Source organism: Aulonocara sp. 'chitande type north' Nkhata Bay, linkage group LG22 (genome assembly GCF_057382095.1).
Source record: "Aulonocara sp. 'chitande type north' Nkhata Bay isolate Kocher_YH1m ecotype deep benthic linkage group LG22, A_spYH_male_GT1.1, whole genome shotgun sequence".
NCBI classification, from domain to species: domain Eukaryota; kingdom Metazoa; phylum Chordata; class Actinopteri; order Cichliformes; family Cichlidae; genus Aulonocara; species Aulonocara sp. 'chitande type north' Nkhata Bay.
This window is the reverse complement of record NC_141364.1, coordinates 6446089-6469239: the sequence shown is the minus strand read 5'-3', so window position 1 is coordinate 6469239 and position 23151 is coordinate 6446089. Positions and strand designations below refer to the sequence as shown.

The 23151-nt window shown below is 39.2% G+C and overlaps 2 protein-coding genes and 2 long non-coding RNA genes across 4 annotated transcripts; all 4 read left to right on the top strand.

Annotated features, from left to right (window-relative positions):
* The first annotated feature begins 1936 nt into the window (after window positions 1–1936).
* On the top strand, window positions 1937–5856 carry LOC147303352 (uncharacterized). The gene is made up of 2 exons (XM_086280897.1): window positions 1937–2069; window positions 4312–5856. The coding sequence occupies exon 2, from the start codon at window positions 4330–4332 to the stop codon at window positions 4993–4995; it is 666 nt and encodes a 221-aa protein (XP_086137023.1). The 5' UTR covers window positions 1937–2069; window positions 4312–4329; the 3' UTR covers window positions 4996–5856.
* Window positions 5857–8055: 2199 nt separating this feature from the next.
* Window positions 8056–12657, top strand: LOC147303351 (sushi domain-containing protein 1-like). The gene is made up of 3 exons (XM_086281250.1): window positions 8056–8575; window positions 8707–8850; window positions 12458–12657. The coding sequence occupies exons 1-3, from the start codon at window positions 8521–8523 to the stop codon at window positions 12655–12657; spliced, it is 399 nt and encodes a 132-aa protein (XP_086137376.1). The 5' UTR covers window positions 8056–8520.
* A 5132-nt stretch (window positions 12658–17789) lies between these two features.
* On the top strand, window positions 17790–19138 carry LOC147303350 (uncharacterized). Its single transcript, XR_015126962.1, has 3 exons — window positions 17790–18010; window positions 18369–18594; window positions 18930–19138. It is a non-coding gene; the product is annotated as an uncharacterized LOC147303350 (long non-coding RNA).
* A 1580-nt stretch (window positions 19139–20718) lies between these two features.
* Window positions 20719–23061, top strand: LOC147303349 (uncharacterized). The gene is made up of 3 exons (XR_015126964.1): window positions 20719–21933; window positions 22292–22517; window positions 22853–23061. It is a non-coding gene; the product is annotated as an uncharacterized LOC147303349 (long non-coding RNA).
* The last annotated feature ends 90 nt before the right edge of the window (window positions 23062–23151 follow it).

Genomic DNA, 23151 nt, shown 5'->3' with positions numbered 1-23151 from the left:
AGAGAGGCATTTTTGAAAAATGTATTGATAACAATGTTGAATATTATTACACAGGAAAAAAAACAACTACATGTAAAATAATTACACCGTGACGCCTCTGCCTTTCTAAATAGAGGGACAGTAACTGCGTGTGTGTAAGCGTGTAAAACCTGAAGATAGAGACAAAATATTGTTAATCTGACTATCTGCTATTCTGCAATTCATCTCATGTAAACAATAACGTGGCGCACAGCGTGACGTGAATAAAGGCACATACCTTTGATGTTGCATGAGGAACTCTGTATTCCTCGTCCACACGTAAACGCAAAAAAGGAGTTTTAAAAAATCTCCGTTTTACGTGTGGACGAAACAGCTGCGTTTTCAAAAATACCCGCGCAGGTGCGGACGTAGCGTTAAAGAGTTAGTAGTTTATTTTCTTACTACCTGTAATTTATTGCAGATTACTTGTATTTGCTTAATTGTTTACTAAATGTTTGAGGTGTGAAATAAACCGCAATGGAGCAAAATATGGGTGTGTGTGGTTGGAGTATGTGTTAGTGTGTGCGTGTGCGCGCGCGCGCGCACATTTTTCTTGTAAAACAAAGGGGGGCTAGCAAAAAACTTTTGGGAACCACTGAGTTAAAGTGTCCCATTAAACCATGGCAGCATGCACAATGTCAGGACCCTGAGGCTAAAGCAGCTAAATGGTATTCAGGCATCGTTTGATTTATTTATGTGCTTTTCCCTTTGTGACAAGTCAAAATGTCTCAAAAAGCTAAAGAGCAGCTGCTCTCTCAGACAATAAGAGTAAGAACAGAGAGTAGAAAGCACTGGTTTTCTAATTTAGAGGTGCGGTGCACAGTTCCCGTGCACAACCGCCTCTGACCTAAAAACCTGCTGGAAAATAAGAAATCACTTGTGAAAGATCAGACGCAGTTTCAACATTGAGTGTCCTCTGCATCAGTGCACCTGGTGCTTTAACACATGACTCTGGTGCATTCCTCAGGGTTTGCTGTAAATATTCTTGCATTCCTTGTTTGAGCTTTATTTAGTTTACACCAAATTGTTGTCAAACATAATCTTAAAGACTGTTTTTCCTTCAACATAAGAAATACATTTTCTGACAGGTGGCATCTCCTTTGAGCCTTCTCTTTCGCTGAAAAAAAATAAAGTAATCCCCAATTTAGTCATTATTGTAAGGTCACAGTCTTAATTTTAAAGAATTTTTTGAAAGGGGTGTGTTGTTTGTTTGTTTGTTTGTTTGTTTGTTTTACTTCACAATATTTGTTGAATAGCTGAAATTTTTAAATTCAAGGATTTGTCACAATATTTAACACGGAGACTTAGAGCCTGTATTATATATTAGAAAACGTTCAGTGCATGGGATTGAAAAAAGTGGCGTTTTAAAAGGACAAAATCAGGACAAGTGTCTGTTGTAGTTCTGCGTAAACAAGAATTCAGGAAGGGACTGCAGGTATAATCTGACTTCACTGCCAGGTCCAGTAAAAGTTAGCGCCAACTTTAGATTGACATTTTGATTTTAATTAAAAACTAGCTGAAAAGAGCCTGTATTCACTGTAAGCGGTGTCTATTTTAATATTGTTATTATTAACTGTCTGCGCATAAGCACGTTAGCATATTCTCCAAAATGGCAAATAATGTGCAATAAATTAACCTTTCTTCATTTCCTTGTTTTGGGTGGTGTTTGCCTTTTTGCTATTTCTAATTTAATGAAAACTCAAAAGTCAACTCTGGATGGTTAACATGTGAAGCAGAATCAATATAAAGGTCAATCCATTAGAAAATCACAAAGTTTAAAATAAGAGACGCACACACAGGTTCTGGTGTGAGTGCGTCGAGTCTGCCTCTGTGCAGCTACAGCTGTGAGCAGTTGTAGTGGATACGATGAGGGGAGGGCGTGTGTGAAGGATTTCTTGTTTGTAGACCACAAGGAATACTCTGCAAGCAGGAGACATCAGTTTTGCCAGCGGCACAGCAGAGCAGGAGGAAGCCTGCTTGATCATCCCATCTATGCCATGTGATTTTCCTTACATCGACCCGGGGAAGAGTTCAGGCTTAAAAAGCTTAAGGTAAAGGCATGTTTTTATTAAATTGATGTGTATTTTTACAGAAATGTGGATGTTCATTGTTGCATCAATTGTGTGTTTGATGTGTAAAGGACAGTTTTAAGTAATGTTAGCGTTCAGATAGCCATCATCATACATTAAGTGTACTCTATACTGCCCAACATTTTTAAAAAGTCAACTCTGTGATATTAAATTATTGTCCATTTTCTCCTGGCTGTGCCACATAGTTCCTCCTCCCAGAGATAACGCTTCTCCCAGGCTGCTCGTACTCACTGCTGAGACAAAAGGAGTCGCCAGCCATGTGAAGCTAAAGCCATAAACCAATGAACGTGTTTAAAACATTATCTATTTTTCATCTGTTCTTGTTCTTGCTCAGTCACCTCTACAAACTGGAGCATTCCCACTCCAACATGTACACTGCAGATATTATTCATTTATAGAGTCCCAATTCTGTCTTGCAGGAGTCAGTCAAGTGTAAGAGGGTCAGTTTGTAAAGCTCCTGTGCAGAGTCCAGTGCATTTAGCACACAGAGCTATAAATCCTCTAAAAAAGTATTTCAATACAGTTTCCAGTGTGCATATTTATTGCATATTCCCATTTGCATTTGTTTGCGCTTGTCCTTTCTTTAAAACGGGACTAAAGCTTGAAGATTTGCCCACTGACACGAATCTGTCAGCATTCCACACCCATAAGTAGGATGGCAGATTTCCAGGATGCTCTGATGAGCAGTGCCTTTATCACTTCATCTGAAATGTTTCTGTGTGGCAGCAGGGGAGGAGGAAGGTGTGTTTAAAAGAGATCAAACACTCACTTTCCTTGGTTTGTTAAAGCACTTTTGAGGCCTTCATCTGTCTCCACCTTCACAGAGCCGGTCCTTCGGGAATTCAGGTTATTTTTGCTTCCTTTAAAAGTAACGGCTTCTTTTATTTATTCAGAGAGGCCAGCGCATAAAACAAGTCCACTATTTGTTGCCCCAGTTACACTGTTAGCGAAACACTGTACTATAATGTAACTGCATGATGTAGTCAGTTTGTAATTGTGCATTAATAATTCAAAAATTAAATAAATAAAGTAGGGGTACATTTTGTTGACCTCAAATCATGTAGCAGCACCTTTATTCAGACCTTAGTAATAACTAGATATGTGACACCAGCCATGGTTTCTTGACTATTTCTTTCAAGGTCAACTTTGATTGTGGGCACTAACAGTGAAGGTCAAGGTCAAATATTTAGCCAGTCTAGATAGACAACATTAAAAATGATATCTTTAAAACTGTGGTCACTGGACCGATAACGAACAGACAGACAGACAAACAAATGGAAACGATTACATACTCCTTCCCTTCAAGAGAAAACAACTGTTTCCTGTCAGAGGGTTTAATTATAGTATCAAGCATTTTAATATACATGATGCAAACATATGCTTATTTTGCACCATCAGTGTCCATGTTGGTCATGATGCCAGTTTGTTTGTTTGAGGAGTTTGGAGCATTTCTGTGGGAAGCAGTTCAAGTCAGGTGATGCTCTGCACATCACTGTTTCCTGTGATGGATCTTCACAGACCCTCAGACGTCAGAGGGCCAGTAATTTTGTAGTGCCATGTTCTTGACACTTTCTTGACATTGGCATCAATTAATTTCTTTGGTGGAAATTCATCAGATTCATACAGTTGTATTACAGCTAAAAGATAAAATACCCGTCCAGGTGAACAAAGACTTTTTGTTTTTTTTACAGATTTCATAAGTCTTAAAAAACTAAAAAAGAATGAACACAATATACATAAAATAATGATACAATTCAGGGCACAAACCCCAGTTTTCTGGGTCAAAGGTATGTGGCCTCCTAAACTGAACTGTATTGCTTTTTCTAGAATCTGCAAAGCAAAAACAATTTTCCCGTTACATACAATGCAGACTCATAAAATCAATAAGCTTCCCTCCAAAAGCAGGGATGTCATAATTTATTCATTTAGACCATTTTGTTTACTATGTAGTAGTAATCTTAAAATGATTATATTAGTATTTATTGTTTGCTAAATATTCTCATATTGTTAAAAAAAAGGAAGGCCTATTTACTGGATTATTCTATATTGTTTTGGGCTCACAAAATAAACCAGCCCCAGGTGTCTGTTGTTGTGAGCTGGTGTTACATAAATAATATTGAACTGAGTCTTGCAGTCATCCTCAGTGAACAGACTACAGTTTCTAAGGTCAGAGGCTAACCTCCAGTTTTTTGTTTGGTCTCAGTGTGAAAGGCAGATTTACATGAAGAAGCAAGGAAAAGGAAACACTGCCAGCATCCCCATTTCTTCCCCAACAGGGAGCAGCAGTGTGCAGGTCTACCATGACTATGAGAAGGTGGCCTTCAAGATGCATTCTGGAAATGGTCATGCTGCAGAAAACAGTTCTCATCCCAGGAGAGACCAGCTCTCCAGCCGAGCTAGTGCCAACGTTCCAGACATCAACTCCATCAGCCACGAAGAAAAGCGCAGCACGAAAGACGAGATTGGCCACAGGAGCTTCATAAGGACGATGGAGTCAAGCAGCCAGGGCTACTCGGGGCCAGAAGACAACTCAACAGACCCACATGAGACCCTGACAGAGACTTCAACTCTGACTTTTGTGGATGGACGCAGTACGGAGGAGTCAGCAGAGAGCCGCAGTCTCCACGGAGTGGGGATGGTTTATCTCAAGGAGTTTGTGCTCATAGATGATGATGAAGACGGGGATATGTCGCTAAGAGAGAAAACAGTGACAGACGTGTCCTTGATGGATGGAAAAGCTGCAGACCTGGTGTGCAGCAGGCTTTTGTCCACCTCCAGCGGTTCAGTGTCAGAGTACAAGGAAACATCTGCTCCTGACGCGCCTCCTCCTGAGGAGCCTGAAGCTGCACATGAAAAGAAAAGCTGCTGTTTGTGCACACTTTTATGACCCTTCAGGATCTCACAGCTTTGTGTCCATCATATGAACCGTGATACTGTCTGTGATAGAAACCTGAGCAGTCACTCGTGGTATGGGAAGCAGAAGAAGATTACATTCCTGACATGCTTTTTTAGCAACCAGCAAAACATGTTCATGTTCAAACATCAACCACTAATGTGTTTCAGTCAAACTGCTTTTTCATTATAAATATGAAATGTAGGAAACAGTATGGTGCATTTGATAAAAGTTACAGTAAGAACGATTTGATACATGCATGTTTCTGCAATAAACGGCTGGTTCTTGAAATATCAGGTGCTAACAAAAAATATAAGAAATTTCAGTATTAAAATGTCCCGCCTACTTATATTACTAATGTCCCAGTTTCATTTTGTCCATTTGAGATAACGCCACCTTTAATAATTGTAACAGCAGTGCACAAAGATCACAATGACTGATCATGCAGAGAGAGTCTTAGGTTTAGGTTGCCCTGGATCCTGTTTTACAAATAGATCCTCTTTTTAACTGCATTGTTCCCTCGCCATAAAATATGTTGGCGCAATGGTTCAGTGCTCATCAACAGCTGGCGTAGGCAAAAATAACTGAGTGCCACCTGAGTGTTATTTTTATTTGGAAGGAATATGTGAAACACATTTGTCAGAACTCAAAGATACAAACTGTGTGTTTCTTTAAGATACAACCCTTTTTTCCTTACATGCGCTGTGTCCATGAACTTCTCTGGCTATTACACTACGTTTTTGTGTGTGATAATGCAGGAGCCAGTGCATTCTGATCTGCTGTTTTTATTCAGCAGCTACCTGAAAGCACAAGGTATGCATGATGTCCAGTTGTGCTACTCTCACACCAGAACGGAGCTAGTGAGTGGTTATTTTCTGCTCTTGATGTGATTTATAGTGAGAGCCTGACTGATACAAACTTAAACGATCTCTAAAGAAGGACAAATTCAGACAGACTTGATTCTTTGAGACTGTCTGGAGTTCACCTTTGGGATTATTTTAAAGGTACAGTGTGTAAAACCTCACCACTAGATGTCAGTAAATTGCAGTCAACTGGATTATATTTTGTTACCCTTTCAATTCAAGTGCATAATCCTAGCTACAGTAGCTGCTGTAGAACAATCAGCTCTGGCCACTGTTTATCTGTAGTGAGTCTAGGCTGTCAATCCCCTGTTTATTTCAGCTGTCAATATGTATCCATGTCTATTTGCTTTGGAAGAGGCTGAAGACCTTTGTGAAAGGAGTCCAAAAAGAGTCGACGAGACAGCAATGCTAAATTCTGTCCTATGGCAGTATTTCTGAGGTGAGTTCTTGAGGATATCTTTAACTTTTCTGTCAGAAAGTAGTGCTTTGAGCCTCTGTTAGGGTCTGCTCTCTCATACAATGTGAGAATGTAATCAAACTGTTTATCAGAGGAAAACTGTGTTTTTAGGGCACTTGCCCTAACATTAGCTGGTTAGCTTATAATGTTAGTTTTTAACCAGCTGTTGTTGTTTAGCCAGTTTGTTATCAGCTGTCTGGAGACTTGAGAGTTTCAAGTCTAATCTGCTGATGATAAGGAATTACCAATATCAGGAATAAATTAGCATGTTTATGCACGTTTTCATGTGTAAGAGGCCTGTCTTCAGTTCAGGGGTCGAACACATGCTTGTCACATGATGAGTTTGAGGCTGAGACAAGCTTGAACTTGTAGTCTGCTTCTTTACATGGTTTATTGTTCGTTTGTGCATGTTTTATTGAGGAAGCTCAGTTTTAAAAGGAACTATTTGGATGTTTACATCATTTGAAACCTTGCTAAATACTGTTTTCCCCTCAGACTTGAGGGAACTTATGGAAAAGAAAGGAAAAACACTTGTTCATGTTTTACATATATTGTATGTCCCATAGACTTACATAAATATAATTGTTATTTATTCATAACAGTTGGACATTTTGCATTTATTTCATGCAATATAATTCTAAGGACCAAGTGTAAAGAAGTATAAATTCAGTATTGTTTTGAGTAGTAAAAATGTGAAATGTCTTGATGCGTGCTCAATCATCCAGGTAAGCAAATCCCAAAAAGTTTCCTATTGACACTTACCAGCCAGTGGACACTCTTTCAATGATGAGGATGTACACATCCTGAATGGGGAGGAAAGCTGGTTTGAGCACGAAGTCATGAGGCCATTTACGTGAAAAGGGAAAGACCATCTCTGAATCGAGGAGGGGGCCTAAAGGTACATCTTTTACCATCTTACAATGCTGTGATTAAAGCCATTCCCCAACTCTCTGTGAATGGTACTTCTGGCCACTGATCAATGGTTGTTGATCATTCGTCATGAGAATTTGCATATTAATGATCAAGGAACTGACCTCACAGCCCATTGTTCATTCAGTGGGCTGGTTTCAGTCACTGTAGAAATCTACTGTTTATAAGTTTGGGGAAACCTGCAGTCAGCTGAGACTGAAGAAGTCACTTGGATGAGTGACGAAACGTTTCTCCCACTGAAAACTCTACGTCCAGATGAACAGAATCAACCTTTTGGGGAAAATGTGAAATGTTTGAGGAGAAAATTATATAAACTGTGTATTTAAACAATCATGTACTATTGGATTGTAAGTTTATTCAGTTTTTTATTCATTTATTTTTTATTTTCTCTCTTTTCCACGTGATGTTACTCATTTGTTCAAAGGGGTCACTTCCTTGATGTTTGACTAAACTAATGGTTTTGTGATTACCCAGACCTGATGTGTGCTCACACAAACACACAGTTTTCACTTTGATCTTTAGTTTGGACAAAAATGTCTAAAACTGGCCCGTGAATATATAAACACACACACACAGACACACAGAGCCACAGCTATGAAGAGTTTAGCTTACTAATTTGAGTGACAGAAAACCCCAGTTAGGACCCTGCTGGGCAGAGAGATAGGAGCTCATCAGACTTATCTCCCCCTCCCACATCACCCACTGCAGACCCCTAGTTTCAACATAAATACAAAAACTTAAAACACCGCTTATATATTTATGGAGTCTACCCGATGCTAAGTGATGGCTCACTTAGATTAAACTGCACTTAACCTTCATGAATCCATAAGAGCTGTGTCAGTGGTTAACACCAAACTGGTGTAATGAGGAGTTTAATATGCACAAAACTAACTGTTACAAAGTGACACCATGTTTTTTAAGAGGAAATTCAGCAGGTTTATGGGGCCAAATATAGCTGTTATCAGCTCCCACAGCTGAGTGGGCAGTCCACTGTGAGTAGTGAACGTATCATCTGCAGATGCGAGTAGTAACTGAACATGCCAGACGATGACAGCTAAAACCACAAAACTGCTAGAGGACCATTGAGAAAGGAGTTTCTTTCCCAGGGTGACCTCAGCTCACCCACTCACAATTCTGGTTATCAAATGCGCTCAGCTTAATAATGGTGCACAAGAAGGAAGTACATAAATAAAAATAAAAAAATAGAAAAAACGAAGATGAGGACGAAGAGGTTTTGTGTCGGGTGAAGTCCACGGGGAGACTGGAAGGATGGATGAAGGAACCAAAAGCATGATTGTGTTCTTTCTGCTCTTCGTTTTTTCAGGTGAGAATCCTGGTGACGTTTTTCTCCCCACAATTCTGATTTTATAATTACAACGTATGATATATATGACATAATGAACAACTTTAAGTATCAACATGATAATTGGAGAAGAGTCCTCTCTATCCTCTCAGGTAAGCCAGCAGAGGGTCAGAGTCTGTTGGATGTGTGCTCAACCTGCCATGCTAATGCCACGTGTGACGACAAGTCAGATGGCTCGGGCAAAGTTTGTAACTGCAAGTACGGCTTTGTTGGAAATGGAAGAACCTTCTGTCAAGGTAGGAAAAAAATAAATATCTGTACTGCTGCTCCAGTTAATATATTAAAAATTAATCAAGTAACTTTATGTAATGTAAAAGAGGCTGCTCATAGGGATAAACCCACAGCGAATCAGCATCCACTTGTACAGTTTTCCAAGACTCCAAACAGCTCTTTAACGACTTTATGCTAACTATTTTGGTTTCATCAAATTTATCGTTTTTTACCGCCAACATCAGGATCATTTCTAGCAACAGCAGTGATCTGTTAGCACTCTGCTGCTGCACAGCAATCAAACAGTATGTAACCAAACAGCCCACAGACTAAAACATTACACGTATCTACCTGTTGTACAGTTTTCACACGAACATCTCCACTGTCAGCATCTTGGCAGCAAAATGAGGGATGTGAGGAGAAGAGGCGGTCTGATTGACAAAGTGTTAGCCAAAGTTTTATATCACAGGCAATCATTTTAAAACAGAGTATGACCACAATTAACAAAGTAGATGCCATTTTTATTCCATATGACCCCAAACTAGTTTTTACAGAGTTTAACGTGTTTATAGAGGTCACATCAGAAAGACTTCAATAGGTCTGGAAGTTACATGAGTTAAGGCAAAGTTTCATTGGCTTTATTTTCCTAGCCTGAAGCTATAACCATGTTTTATGCTGGCTATGCCACAGGCGAGGTTAATAAGCTGGTGAGCATGATGGAGTATTTAGCAGCTCACAAGCTACAAATATAGCTCCAAATGTTGCTTTGCTCAGTATGTTAACAACCCCTTGCTTCCTGACACTTGAAGGTATATCTTATTATAGTTTCTATCCAAGAGGCCAAAACTAGACAGAGTCTAATCCATACTCACAGCTTTATGAGGTTGTACCTGTATGGACTATTCTTGGGTAATGGTGATTTGAGCTAAATGCTAATCTGAACTGGCTAATACTCGCAGTGATCCTAATTTAGCACGTTAGCATCATATTACATTTGATTATTAGCCAAAAAAACACAAAATGCTGCTAATGCTGAGGGGTATGGAAATGGTTTAGTTACTATCCAAGAGGCCAAACCTAGACACAGCTAAATCCATACTCACAGCTCTATGAGGTTGTACCTATATGGGTTGTTCTTGGGTAAAGGTGATTTGAGCTAAATGCTAATTAGAAGTGACTAATACTCGCAGTGATGTTAATTTAGCATGTTAGCATCATATTACATTTAATAATTAGCAAAAACACAAAATGCAACTAATGCTGAGGGGTATGGAAATGGTTTAGCAAGTTTAATAAAGGCGTGAATAAGTAAGAAGTATAAAAATAATAATTACAGAGTTGTATTAATACATACCACTAAAAGGAATGAGTATTCGGGCCAGATTAAAAAACCAATTTTTTAAAAAATAGATTAAAGTCCAAATACTATTTTGAGAAAAAAGTTGAAATGTGGAGTCATATGAACTTGGAAGAGTTGGCCGGATATTGTACAAAAAATAAACTGGCTGGCAGTGGACAGATACAAGGAAACTGATGGTTACACCCTCATGCAATAAAGAGGATTTATGTTGTATCAGACAACCTGATCTTCTGATACAGCCTGCATCCTCTTTGCTCCACAGAGGTGTAACCACTGATATCCTCACATCTGTCCATTGCAGCTATTTCCTTTTGCACAGATGCAGTAAGATTCCAAGATTGTTTTTCCTTCTGAACAGATGTAGTTTTCTGCACCATCTCTTAAAAATCCAGAAGTACAGTGGGGCAAAAAAGTATTTAGTCAGCCACTGATTGTGCAAGTTCCCCCACTTAAAATGATGACAGAGGTCAGTAATTTGCACCAGAGGTACACTTCAACTGTGAGAGACAGAATGTGAAAAAAAAATCCATGAATTCACATGGTAGGATTTGTAAAGAATTAATTCGTAAATTAGGGTGGAAAATAAGTATTTGGTCACCTCAAACAAGGAAAATCTCTGGCTCTCACAGACCTGTAACGTCTTCTGTAAGAAGCTTTTCTGTCCCCCACTCGTTACCTGTATGAATGGCACCTGTTTGAACTCATCATCTGTATAAAAGACACCTGTCCACAGCCTCAAACAGTCAGACTCCAAACTCCGCCATGGCCAAGACCAAAGAGCTTTCGAAGGACACCAGGAAAAGTATTGTAGACCTGCACCAGACTGGGAAGAGTGAATCTACAATAGGCAAGCAGCTTGGTGTGAAAAAATCAACTGTGGGAGCAATCATCAGAAAATGGAAGACATACAAGACCACTGATAATCTCCCTCGATCTGGGGCTCCACGCAAGATCTCATCCCGTGGGGTCAAAATGATCATGAGAACGGTGGGCAAAGATCCCAGAACCACACGGGGGGACCTGGTGAATGACCTGCAGAGAGCTGGGACCAAAGTAACAAAGGTCACCATCAGTAACACACTACAACGGCAGGGAATCAAATCCCGCAGTGCCAGACGTGTTCCGCTGCTGAAGCCAGTGCATGTCCAGGCCCGTCTGAAGTTTGCCAGAGAGCACATGGATGATACAGCAGAGGATTGGGAGAATGTCATGTGGTCAGATGAAACCAAAGTAGAACTTTTTGGTATAAACTCAACTCGTCGTGTTTGGAGGAAGAAGAATACTGAGTTGCATCCCAAGAACACCATACCTACTGTGAAGCATGGGGGTGGAAACATCATGCTATGGGGCTGTTTTTCTGCCAAGGGGACAGGACGACTGATCCGTGTTAAGGACAGAATGAATGGGGCCATGTATCGTGAGATTTTGAGCCAAAACCTCCTTCCATCAGTGAGAACTTTGAAGATGAAACGAGGCTGGGTCTTCCAACATGACAATGATCCAAAACACACCGCCCGGGCAACAAAGGAGTGGCTCCGTAAGAAGCATTTGAAAGTCCTGGAGTGGCCTAGCCAGTCTCCAGACCTCAACCCCATAGAAAATCTGTGGCGGGAGTTGAAAGTCCGTGTTGCTCGGCGACAGCCCCAAAACATCACTGCTCTCGAGAAGATCTGCATGGAGGAATGGGCCAAAATACCAGCTACTGTGTGTGCAAACCTGGTAAAGACCTATAGTAAACGTTTGAGCTCTGTTATTGCCAACAAAGGTTATGTTACAAAGTATTGAGTTGTATTTTTGTTATTGACCAAATACTTATTTTCCACCCTGATTTACGAATAAATTCTTTACAAATCCTACCATGTGGATTCATGGATTTTTTTTTCACATTCTGTCTCTCACAGTTGAAGTGTACCTCTGGTGCAAATTACTGACCTCTGTCATCATTTTAGGTGGGGGAACTTGCACAATCGGTGGCTGACTAAATACTTTTTTGCCCCACTGTATTTTGTAGAGGGTCAATGCTAATTTCATTAGGGAGATTTGAAACAACAACTTATTTATTAAAATACTTAAAAAAAAATTCTTTTTTAGTTTATTCTTTTAAAAAGTATATATTTTAACCATAATATTCTATCATGCAGTTACTTATCTCACATTATTTGGGTTTATGAAAATGTCTATAAACTCTAATGGTAATTATTCCCATGGACCTTTTCCACACCTTTGACTTGCAGAAAAAAAATTCTTATTGATCGTTTTCTTTGTTTCTCCAGACAAAGATGAGTGTCAGATAGGATCCAGTAAGATCTGTGGCCAGCACACCACTTGTCACAACACTTTTGGCAGCTACTACTGTACTTGTCTGGCCGGCTACAGCCCTTCTAACAACATGGCTGTTTTCATCCCAAATGATGGCACCCACTGCCAGGGTGAGTTTGCGCTGTACCCAGGGTTTTTTAAGCAACACCTATGATATTAGAAATACATTATTAAATTAAAGCTGCAAGCAGCGTTATGAGGGCCCTCGCACCCCCGGCGTGTCGAGCCACACCCAACACCTAAAACCAGCACGTCCGATCTGATGTCACATTGATGGAATTCATGCATTTAACCAACAGCTAACAATTCATCTCATTCAATCATGATTATAGTCGTCCCACTAGGTGGCGCTCTAACCATTAATGACAAATGGCATAACAAACATTTCCGAGCTTGAGTCTCATCATGCCTGCGACCTTTGGGAGAGATTGGACATTGCGTTTTTGAGTGACAGCAGATTACTGCTTTTTGGCGAGTGATTCAAACTCCACGTGGCGCCATGACCATCCCGTTTCCCTGAACGTAAAAAGCTTCGCAATTTAACATCACAAAGGTCTTTAGATTCCACACACTGGAGAATGGTTCAATATGATGAAATCCCTTGGAGGAGTTCGTCAAAGTATGAAGCCTGAAAAGAGGGGAAAATGTCGCCAAAATTGCACATTAATTTTAAAATGGCTGACTTCCTGTTGGATTTGGGATATTGCTCCAAGAGACTTTTTTGTACATCTTGATATTTTCCATAAGCTTACCAGGTTTCAGACTCATAGATGAAACACAGAGCAGGGGCTGTTGTTTTGAAATTTTGTAGGGGGCGCTGTGGAGCAATTTCGCGCTATTCAATAAAAATGATCACATGACAACAAAGCCTTCATCCATTTGGAGGTGTGTGCCAAATTTCAAGCCTCTATAAACTTTCCAAGACCCTCAAAAGCCACTTCATCTTTCATGGTGAACCGCGTTGCCACCAGGGTGCGCCGTTCAGTTTAAAGTCACAATTTTTGCACTGAAGCATCACGAGGGACTGATGGTGATATTCACCGCTTTTGAGGTGGCCACGATGAACCTGTGAAAATCAGTACAACAAAATTAAAGCCATGATATTTCCTGTTGCCACTAGGTGGCGCTCTGCATATTCCTGACAATGGGCACATCAATCTGTTCAGGGCGGGTCTGACATCATGCCTGTAAAGTCTGGTACTGATCAGACTGGATTTCATTTAGTTATACTAATTTGTTTCTTCATGGCGAGATATCAAAGTTCGCCATGCCGCTGGGGTCACACCCTTTCGCGAAAAGTCACAGTTTTCACTGTAACCCAAGACCAACTCCTTAAGGCTTTCCTGGAGAAATTTGAGGCTGCAGATGTTACCCATCACAATACTGTATCCCAAAGTGTAAAACATGACATTTCCTGTTCCCACTAGGTGGCGCTGTCCTTGATTTTAAATATGGCAGTTGAAATATGTTCAGGGGTGGAGCCTTATCGTATGTGTGCTCTTTGGTCCAGATTGGAATATGTATGACAGAATGAGAGGCAATAAGATTTTCATGGCGAGTCATCGACATTCGCCATGGCGCCACGGCCTCATAGTATTGTGAAAACTCAAAAGCTCCGCAATTTAACATGGCACAAGGGTGTAGTTGACACTGTCCAAATTTGAAGTTTATGGGACCAAATCCCAAGGAGGAGTTCGTTAAAGTACAAGGCATGGAAATGGCAAAATTTGAGCCAAAATGTCACCTTCTCTTCCAAATGGCGGACTTCCTGTTGGGTTTGCGTCAATGGGCCCACAGACTTTTTTGTTCGTCTTGGCATGATACACATGTGTGCCAAATTTCATACATGTAGCTCAAACCATGTGGTCGTAGGGCTGCATTTAACAAGGCATAGGTGGCGCTGTAGAGCCATTTCCCAGTGCTCATATGTAAAACCATTAAAATACAAAATTTTTCACCAGACCTGGCATGTGTGCAAAATTTCATGAGTTTTTGAGCATGTTTAGGCCCTCAAAAAGGCCCTTGTTTGGGGTGAATAATAATAATAATAATAATAATAATTAAAGCTGCAAGCAGCGTTATGAGGGCCCTCGCACCCCCGGCACGTCGAGCCACTGCCAACACCTCAAACCGGCACGTCCGATGTGATGTCACATTGATGGATTTCATGCTTTTAATCACCAGCTAACATTTCATCTTATTCAACCAGGATTATAGTCATGCCACTAGGTGGCGCTCTAACCATTATTGACAAATAGCATAACAAACATTTCCAAGCTCGAGTCTCATCACACCTGCGACCTTTGGGAGAGATTGGACATTGTGTTTTTTAGTGACAGCAGATTACTGCTTTTTGCGAGTGATTGAAACTCTACGTGCCGCCATGACCACCCCGTTTCCCTGAACGGAAAAAGCTTCGCAATTTAACATCACAAAGGTCTTTAGATTCTACACACTGAAGAATGCTTCAATATGATGAAATCCCTTGGAGGAGTTCGTCAAAGTATGAAGCCTGAAAAGAGGGGAAAATGTCATCAAAATTACACATTAATTTTAAAATGGCTGACTTCCTGTTGGATTTGGGATATTGCTCCAAGAGACTTTTTTGTACATCTTGATATCTTACACAAGCTTACCAAGTGTCAGACTCATAGATGAAACACAGAGCAGGGGCTGATGTTTTGAAATATTGTAGGGGGCGCTGTGGAGCCATTTTGCGCTATTCAAGGAAAATGGTTACATAACAACAATGCTTTCATCCATTTGGAGGTGTGTGCCAAATTTCAAGCCTCTATAAACTTTCCAAGCCCCTCAAAAGCCACTTCATCTTTCATGATGAACTGCGTTGCCACCAGGGTGCGCCGTTCAGTTTAAAGTCACAATTTTTGCACTGAAGCATCACGAGGGACTGATGGTGATATTCACCGCTTTTGAGGTGGCCACGATCAACCTGTGAAAATCAGTACAACAAAGTTAAAGCCATGACATTTCCTGTTGCCACTAGGTGGCGCTGTCCGTATTTCCGACAATGGGCACATCAATCTGTTCAGGGCGGGTCTGACATCATGCCTGTAAAGTCTGGTACTGATCAGACTGGATTTCATTGAGTTATACTAATTTGTTTCTTCATGGCGTGACATCAAAGTTCGCCATGCTGCTGGGGTCACACCCTTTCGTGAAAAGTCACAGTTTTCACTGTAACCCAAGACCAACTCCTTAAGGCTTTCCTGGAGAAATTTGAGGCTGCAGATGTCACCCATCACAATACTGTACCCCAAAGTGTAAAACATGACATTTCCTGTTCCCACTAGGTGGCGCTGTCCCTGGTGTCAAATATGGCAGTTGAAATATGTTCAGGGGTGGAGCCTTATCATATGTGTTCACTTTGGTCAAGGTCAGAAAATGTATGACAAAATGAGAGGCAATAAGATTTTCATGGCGAGTCATCGAAATTCGCCATGGCGCCACGGCCTCACCGTATTGTGAAAACTCAAAAGCTCCGCAATTTAACATGGCACAAGGGTGTAGTTGACACTGACCAAATATGAAGGTTATGAAATCAAACACCAAGGAGGAGTTCGCAAAAGTTCGAGGCATGGAAATGGCAAAATTAGAGCCAAAATGTCACCTTCTCTTCCAAATGGCGGACTTCCTGTTGGGTTTGCGTCAATGGGCCCACTGACTTTTTTGTTCGTCTTGGCATGATACACATGTGTGCCAAATTTCATACATGTAGCTCAAACGATGTGGTCGTAGGGCTGCATTTAACAAGGCATAGGTGGCGCTCTAGAGCCATTTCCCAGTGCTCATAAGTAAAACCATTAAAATACAAAATTTTTCACCAGACCTGGCATGTGTGCAAAATTTCATGAGTTTTTGAGCATGTTTAGGCCCTCAAAAAGGCCCTTGTTTCGCCTGAATAATAATAATAATAATAATTAAAGCTGCAAGCAGCGTTATGAGGTCCCTCGCACCCCATCGCGTCGAGCTACGCCCAACACCTACAACCAGCACCTCCGATCTCATGTCACATTGATGGAATTCATGCATTCAACCACCAGCTAACATTTCATCTCATTCAATCATGATTATAGTCGTTCCACTAGGTGGCACTCTAACCATTACTGACAAATGGCATAACAAACATTTCCGAGCTCGAGTCTCATCACGCCTGCGACCTTTGGGACATATTGGACATTTTGATTTTGAGTGACAGCAGATTACTGCTTTTTGGCGAGTGATTGAAACTCCACGTGCCACCATGACAACCCCGTTTCCCTGAACGGGGGGGGCAAGTGACACTGTTGAAAAGGTTAGACTGAGACAAAAGATCATTTGAAGTTTTTTGAATGTCCCTCATGATTTCAATAAATACCTGTGCCACTGGTTTGTAAGCCACTTTGCTTTTAGCAAACGAGAAGAGGAGAGCTTTGGATTTTAACATTCTGAGGATTCGAGGACATTATTTTAGACCACTATAACAAACATCACAAGATATTATTTTTGAAAAACCCTGCCCTTGTGCAATTCTTGGTAAGTTTTATTTGTTGTAAATTGAATTTTATTTTTGGTGTAAAACCACATTTTAAATTTCAGTAACAGAATTTACTTTGTATTTAAGTTATTTTTTTATTGTTTGTGGGAGGGGTACCGGTGAAAAGTCTTTGGTTTGGTTTTCTGTTTTAGTGAATTTGGGCCATTAAGCCATTTTGTGGTCTTTTTTGAAAGACTGAAATCTGTGAAAGCTAGGCCGGGTAATTAGCCACTGATTTCTTATTACAAGTAAAGTAAAACATGAATATAATGAAATACATGAAGTGTGGAACATTTTTGGCTGGTTTATGTGTGTTTAGCAGATTTTAAGCAGTTTAGTAACTGCTATTTCAATCATGCTTGTTTCTGCTGTCTTTGGTAGTTTTAGAAATGGTTTATATGACCATTTAGCTAAAATTATAAGGCTTCTGTGGATACTACGTGATATTTGCATGGAGGTTTTTGCATAACTCTTGAGCCACAGTACTGGTGGCTATAGAGCGTAAGAGGATAATTGTAATTTTTCACATAGCTGTGATTTGTTGTGCGTTCAATCCTTTTCTTTAAGCAAATTTGAGCAGCAGACAGCAAGAGTTGGTGAGCATTATCTTAATGTCATACATTGACTAATTTACACCTTCATTCTGGATGTGTAAAGCGCTTTGGGGTCCTTAGGGACTAGTAAAGCGATATAGAAATACAGGCCATTTACCATTTATATATATGTTTTGTGTTTTTTGAATGAATGTAATTGCATTACTGATCATTATTGTGAACTAACTACATGTTTATGTGTAAGTAAAGTCTCTTTGATGCTCTCATGTTTGTATATTGTTTGAATGTTGTGTAAAATGTAACTAATTAACCTCATACTTTATCATAAATAGAGAATGGCATATGCTTCCCCAACGAAGTTTGCTGGGATTAATGATCCTGAAGTTGAATCATTGCGTCAAGAATTTCAACTATCAACTGTAAGTAACAAATATTTCTTAAATTTTATTTATAGTGTAGAAAAATTTGTTTTTACGCTACATTACCTGTTACAGAGCTGGGCAGGATGCTGTGTTTAGTGTTTCTTGTGTTTGTTTGTTTGTTTGTTTGCTCTTTCATATAAGTCACTGTTAACCCTTGTGCCATACTGGGGCCTTTTTGGGTCCCCAGGGTGATCAACGTAAGTTTTTTAAAGGATGGCACAAGGTTAAGCTGAGACTTTTATACAGCTGTTGTTGTGATCTGGCACTACAAACATTACATTGTAGCGGCAGCATAGATTGAAGCGAATAACTGTTTTCTAATTTTGTTATGATCCAAAATATTTTGTAATTTCAGTATGCCTGCTTGGACCCAGGGGTCAGCAGAGAGGATCTATATACAAGGTGCTTGCAACTTCATGCCAAGGCAATGGACCTCTTGGTTCGGCAGGTGCGGCTCAGGCGTGCAGCCGAAAGAAAGATTTCTGTTTTAAAAGAACAGCTGGATGCTGAAAAAGAAATGCTGAATAACACTGCCCAGGAGCTGGATGCATTGCAAGCTTCGATTACATTCGCACGTGATGGTAAGTCTTAATGTATTGTTTGGATGGTATAAACAGTGAATGTTGGCTTCAGTGTCTTATTTTAAGAAATGGGACTTAGAAAAAATACTCTATGAATTACTATTGAACGACTGTCTACATACAAATAAACATGAATGCGAATTATTTATTTTAGTTTATGATAAATCATTTGGAGAAAATATTAAATCCATGATTAGTATCATGTTTTGTTTTCTTCATTTGTGATTTTATAAGGATTAGATATATGCAAATGTCTGTTTTACCCATGTATATTTGTTAAAGTTGTTTATAAATACTAACTGTCAAAAAATATTATTTGTTTTTGTTTTGTTCAGATGTGACAGAGGCCACCACTCAGACAGACGAAGACTTGTGACAGATGTTTTATAATAATGCTAAGTTTTCTTAGATTAATATATTTTTTCACATTTGACCCAAAGTGGCATGTTTTAGGTCACTTTGGGTAATTTTTAATTCAGAAATAGGTGTGGTGAGACAGTTAGTGGTAAAGACTATCAATGGCTGTCTTTTGTTTTCATGTGTGAAGGGGAAGCGGGGGGGGGGGGGGGGGGGGGGGGCAAACTTGAGGTCACACTGTTGAATGAATAAGTTGTAAGGCTGTGAAACCAAGGTGAGACTGAGTCTCACCTTGGTTTCTTTTGGCAAGGCCATCTTTTGGCAAGGCCAAGGGTGTGGACAACAGCTATGGAAATTAGTGTACTGCTGAATAAAGATTTTAACTACTCAATTCTTTTACAATTGCTTTATAAATACTGTGAATACTCAACTGTGAAAAATATTGTTTTGGTTTGTTTTGTACATATGTGACAGAGGACTCCAGTCAGACAGACAAAGAGTTGTGACAGATGTGTAAATATTTTATAATAAATGTTCCTGTTTTAAATTTTGGTTTTCTTTGACTGTTTATTCATCCTTATGGTATATGTGTTATTAGTTTAAATTCTACAACTCTACAAGTTTAAAAAAAAGAGATGTATGAAGACTAAGAGGAGGATGAAACTTTTTCACATTAAATGTTTAATAATAACAAGTATTGTGAATAGGAAATAAGTTTCTAACATAATTGTTTATGAATCAAGATTTATAAAACACTAGTGGTGTCACTGGTGTCATTTTGGCTTTAAAATAAAAAAAAGCGAACTTATGTTTTATGAACAATTTGATGTTTTGATAATAACTAATAACTCCTTTCAATGTCACTGATAGTTTTAAAGACATTACTATTAAAATGTATAAATTACACTTGAAAGCTGTACACTAGTTGATTGTCAGTGTTTGTAAGTTTTTCAAGCTTTCTCTTTCTTGAAAGCTACTTCATTTTCCATGTCGAATGGCTATGTTGCAACACAACAGAGAGGAGAAGCTGAAATATATTTTTTCATATTTATGTATTCTTCTCATTCTCTAGTTGTTCTATTAAGATTCCTGTATTTTGTTGATATAAACCTAAACACTATGCTATTGCACTGCCAATGTATTAAACAGAAGCTCAATATGAACAGTAAGGAACAAGACTTGCCGTTAATCCTTAGAGCTATGGAAGATTTGTGTAGATAACTCGTGCTGGTTTTTCACCAGAATGAACTATTCTTCTTTGTTTGTCATTGACATCAATGAAGATGCTAAATAACAGTCTTTTGCTACCAAATTGATTTAACCTTCGTTGTGTCTATTCGTTGTGGGCCTTTCAATGATCTAGCAGTTTGGCAGATTCAGCCTGATTAACTGACAGAAAAACACAGAGACCACACGATAAAATCCACTGCCAATTATTCCAACAGTCTTTCACCATTCTCTGATACTGTACTTCTGAAGGAACTTTGGCTTATGCTGCTTTTTCATTTGACTGTTTTGGTTTTACGATATTTCTGCTAATTTCTTATGATTTGACAGCATCAGGTACTTGCTAAGCTTTCTTACTTTTATATGCTGTCACCCACTGGGACTGTGACCTAAAGTGACCCAAAAGTTTTAGGTCACTTTGGGTAATTGTTAATTCAGAATTAGGTGTGGTGAGACAGTTGGTGGCAGAGACTATCAATGGCTGTCTTTTGTTTTCATGTGTGAAGGGCAAGCAAGGGGGGGGGGGGGGGGGGGGGGGGGCAAGTGACACTGTTGAAAAGGTTAGACTGAGACAAAAGATCATTTGAAGTTTTTTGAATGTCCCTCATGATTTCAATAAATACCTGTGCCACTGGTTTGTAAGCCACTTTGCTTTTAGCAAACGAGAAGAGGAGAGCTTTGGATTTTAACATTCTGAGGATTCGAGGACATTATTTTAGACCACTATAACAAACATCACAAGATATTATTTTTGAAAAACCCTGCCCTTGTGCAATTCTTGGTAAGTTTTATTTGTTGTAAATTGAATTTTATTTTTGGTGTAAAACCACATTTTAAATTTCAGTAACAGAATTTACTTTGTATTTAAGTTATTTTTTTATTGTTTGTGGGAGGGGTACCGGTGAAAAGTCTTTGGTTTGGTTTTCTGTTTTAGTGAATTTGGGCCATTAAGCCATTTTGTGGTCTTTTTTGAAAGACTGAAATCTGTGAAAGCTAGGCCGGGTAATTAGCCACTGATTTCTTATTACAAGTAAAGCACAACATGAATATAATGAAATACATGAAGTGTGGAACATTTTTGGCTGGTTTATGTGTGTTTAGCAGATTTTAAGCAGTTTAGTAACTGCTATTTCAATCATGCTTGTTTCTGCTGTCTTTGGTAGTTTTAGAAATGGTTTATATGACCATTTAGCTAAAATTATAAGGCTTCTGTGGATACTACGTGATATTTGCATGGAGGTTTTTGCATAACTCTTGAGCCACAGTACTGGTGGCTATAGAGCGTAAGAGGATAATTGTAATTTTTCACATAGCTGTGATTTGTTGTGCGTTCAATCCTTTTCTTTAAGCAAATTTGAGCAGCAGACAGCAAGAGTTGGTGAGCATTATCTTAATGTCATACATTGACTAATTTACACCTTCATTCTGGATGTGTAAAGCGCTTTGGGGTCCTTAGGGACTAGTAAAGCGATATAGAAATACAGGCCATTTACCATTTATATATATGTTTTGTGTTTTTTGAATGAATGTAATTGCATTACTGATCATTATTGTGAACTAACTACATGTTTATGTGTAAGTAAAGTCTCTTTGATGCTCTCATGTTTGTATATTGTTTGAATGTTGTGTAAAATGTAACTAATTAACCTCATACTTTATCATAAATAGAGAATGGCATATGCTTCCCCAACGAAGTTTGCTGGGATTAATGATCCTGAAGTTGAATCATTGCGTCAAGAATTTCAACTATCAACTGTAAGTAACAAATATTTCTTAAATTTTATTTATAGTGTAGAAAAATTTGTTTTTACGCTACATTACCTGTTACAGAGCTGGGAAGGATGCTGTGTTTAGTGTTTCTTGTGTTTGTTTGTTTGTTTGTTTGCTCTTTCATATAAGTCACTGTTAACCCTTGTGCCATACTGGGGCCTTTTTGGGTCCCCAGGGTGATCAACGTAAGTTTTTTAAAGGATGGCACAAGGTTAAGCTGAGACTTTTATACAGCTGTTGTTGTGATCTGGCACTACAAACATTACATTGTAGCGGCAGCATAGATTGAAGCGAATAACTGTTTTCTAATTTTGTTATGATCCAAAATATTTTGTAATTTCAGTATGCCTGCTTGGACCCAGGGGTCAGCAGAGAGGATCTATATACAAGGTGCTTGCAACTTCATGCCAAGGCAATGGACCTCTTGGTTCGGCAGGTGCGGCTCAGGCGTGCAGCCGAAAGAAAGATTTCTGTTTTAAAAGAACAGCTGGATGCTGAAAAAGAAATGCTGAATAACACTGCCCAGGAGCTGGATGCATTGCAAGCTTCGATTACATTCGCACGTGATGGTAAGTCTTAATGTATTGTTTGGATGGTATAAACAGTGAATGTTGGCTTCAGTGTCTTATTTTAAGAAATGGGACTTAGAAAAAATACTCTATGAATTACTATTGAACGACTGTCTACATACAAATAAACATGAATGCGAATTATTTATTTTAGTTTATGATAAATCATTTGGAGAAAATATTAAATCCATGATTAGTATCATGTTTTGTTTTCTTCATTTGTGATTTTATAAGGATTAGATATATGCAAATGTCTGTTTTACCCATGTATATTTGTTAAAGTTGTTTATAAATACTAACTGTCAAAAAATATTATTTGTTTTTGTTTTGTTCAGATGTGACAGAGGCCACCACTCAGACAGACGAAGACTTGTGACAGATGTTTTATAATAATGCTAAGTTTTCTTAGATTAATATATTTTTTCACATTTGACCCAAAGTGGCATGTTTTAGGTCACTTTGGGTAATTTTTAATTCAGAAATAGGTGTGGTGAGACAGTTAGTGGTAAAGACTATCAATGGCTGTCTTTTGTTTTCATGTGTGAAGGGGAAGCGGGGGGGGGGGGGGGGGGGGGGCAAACTTGAGGTCACACTGTTGAATGAATAAGTTGTAAGGCTGTGAAACCAAGGTGAG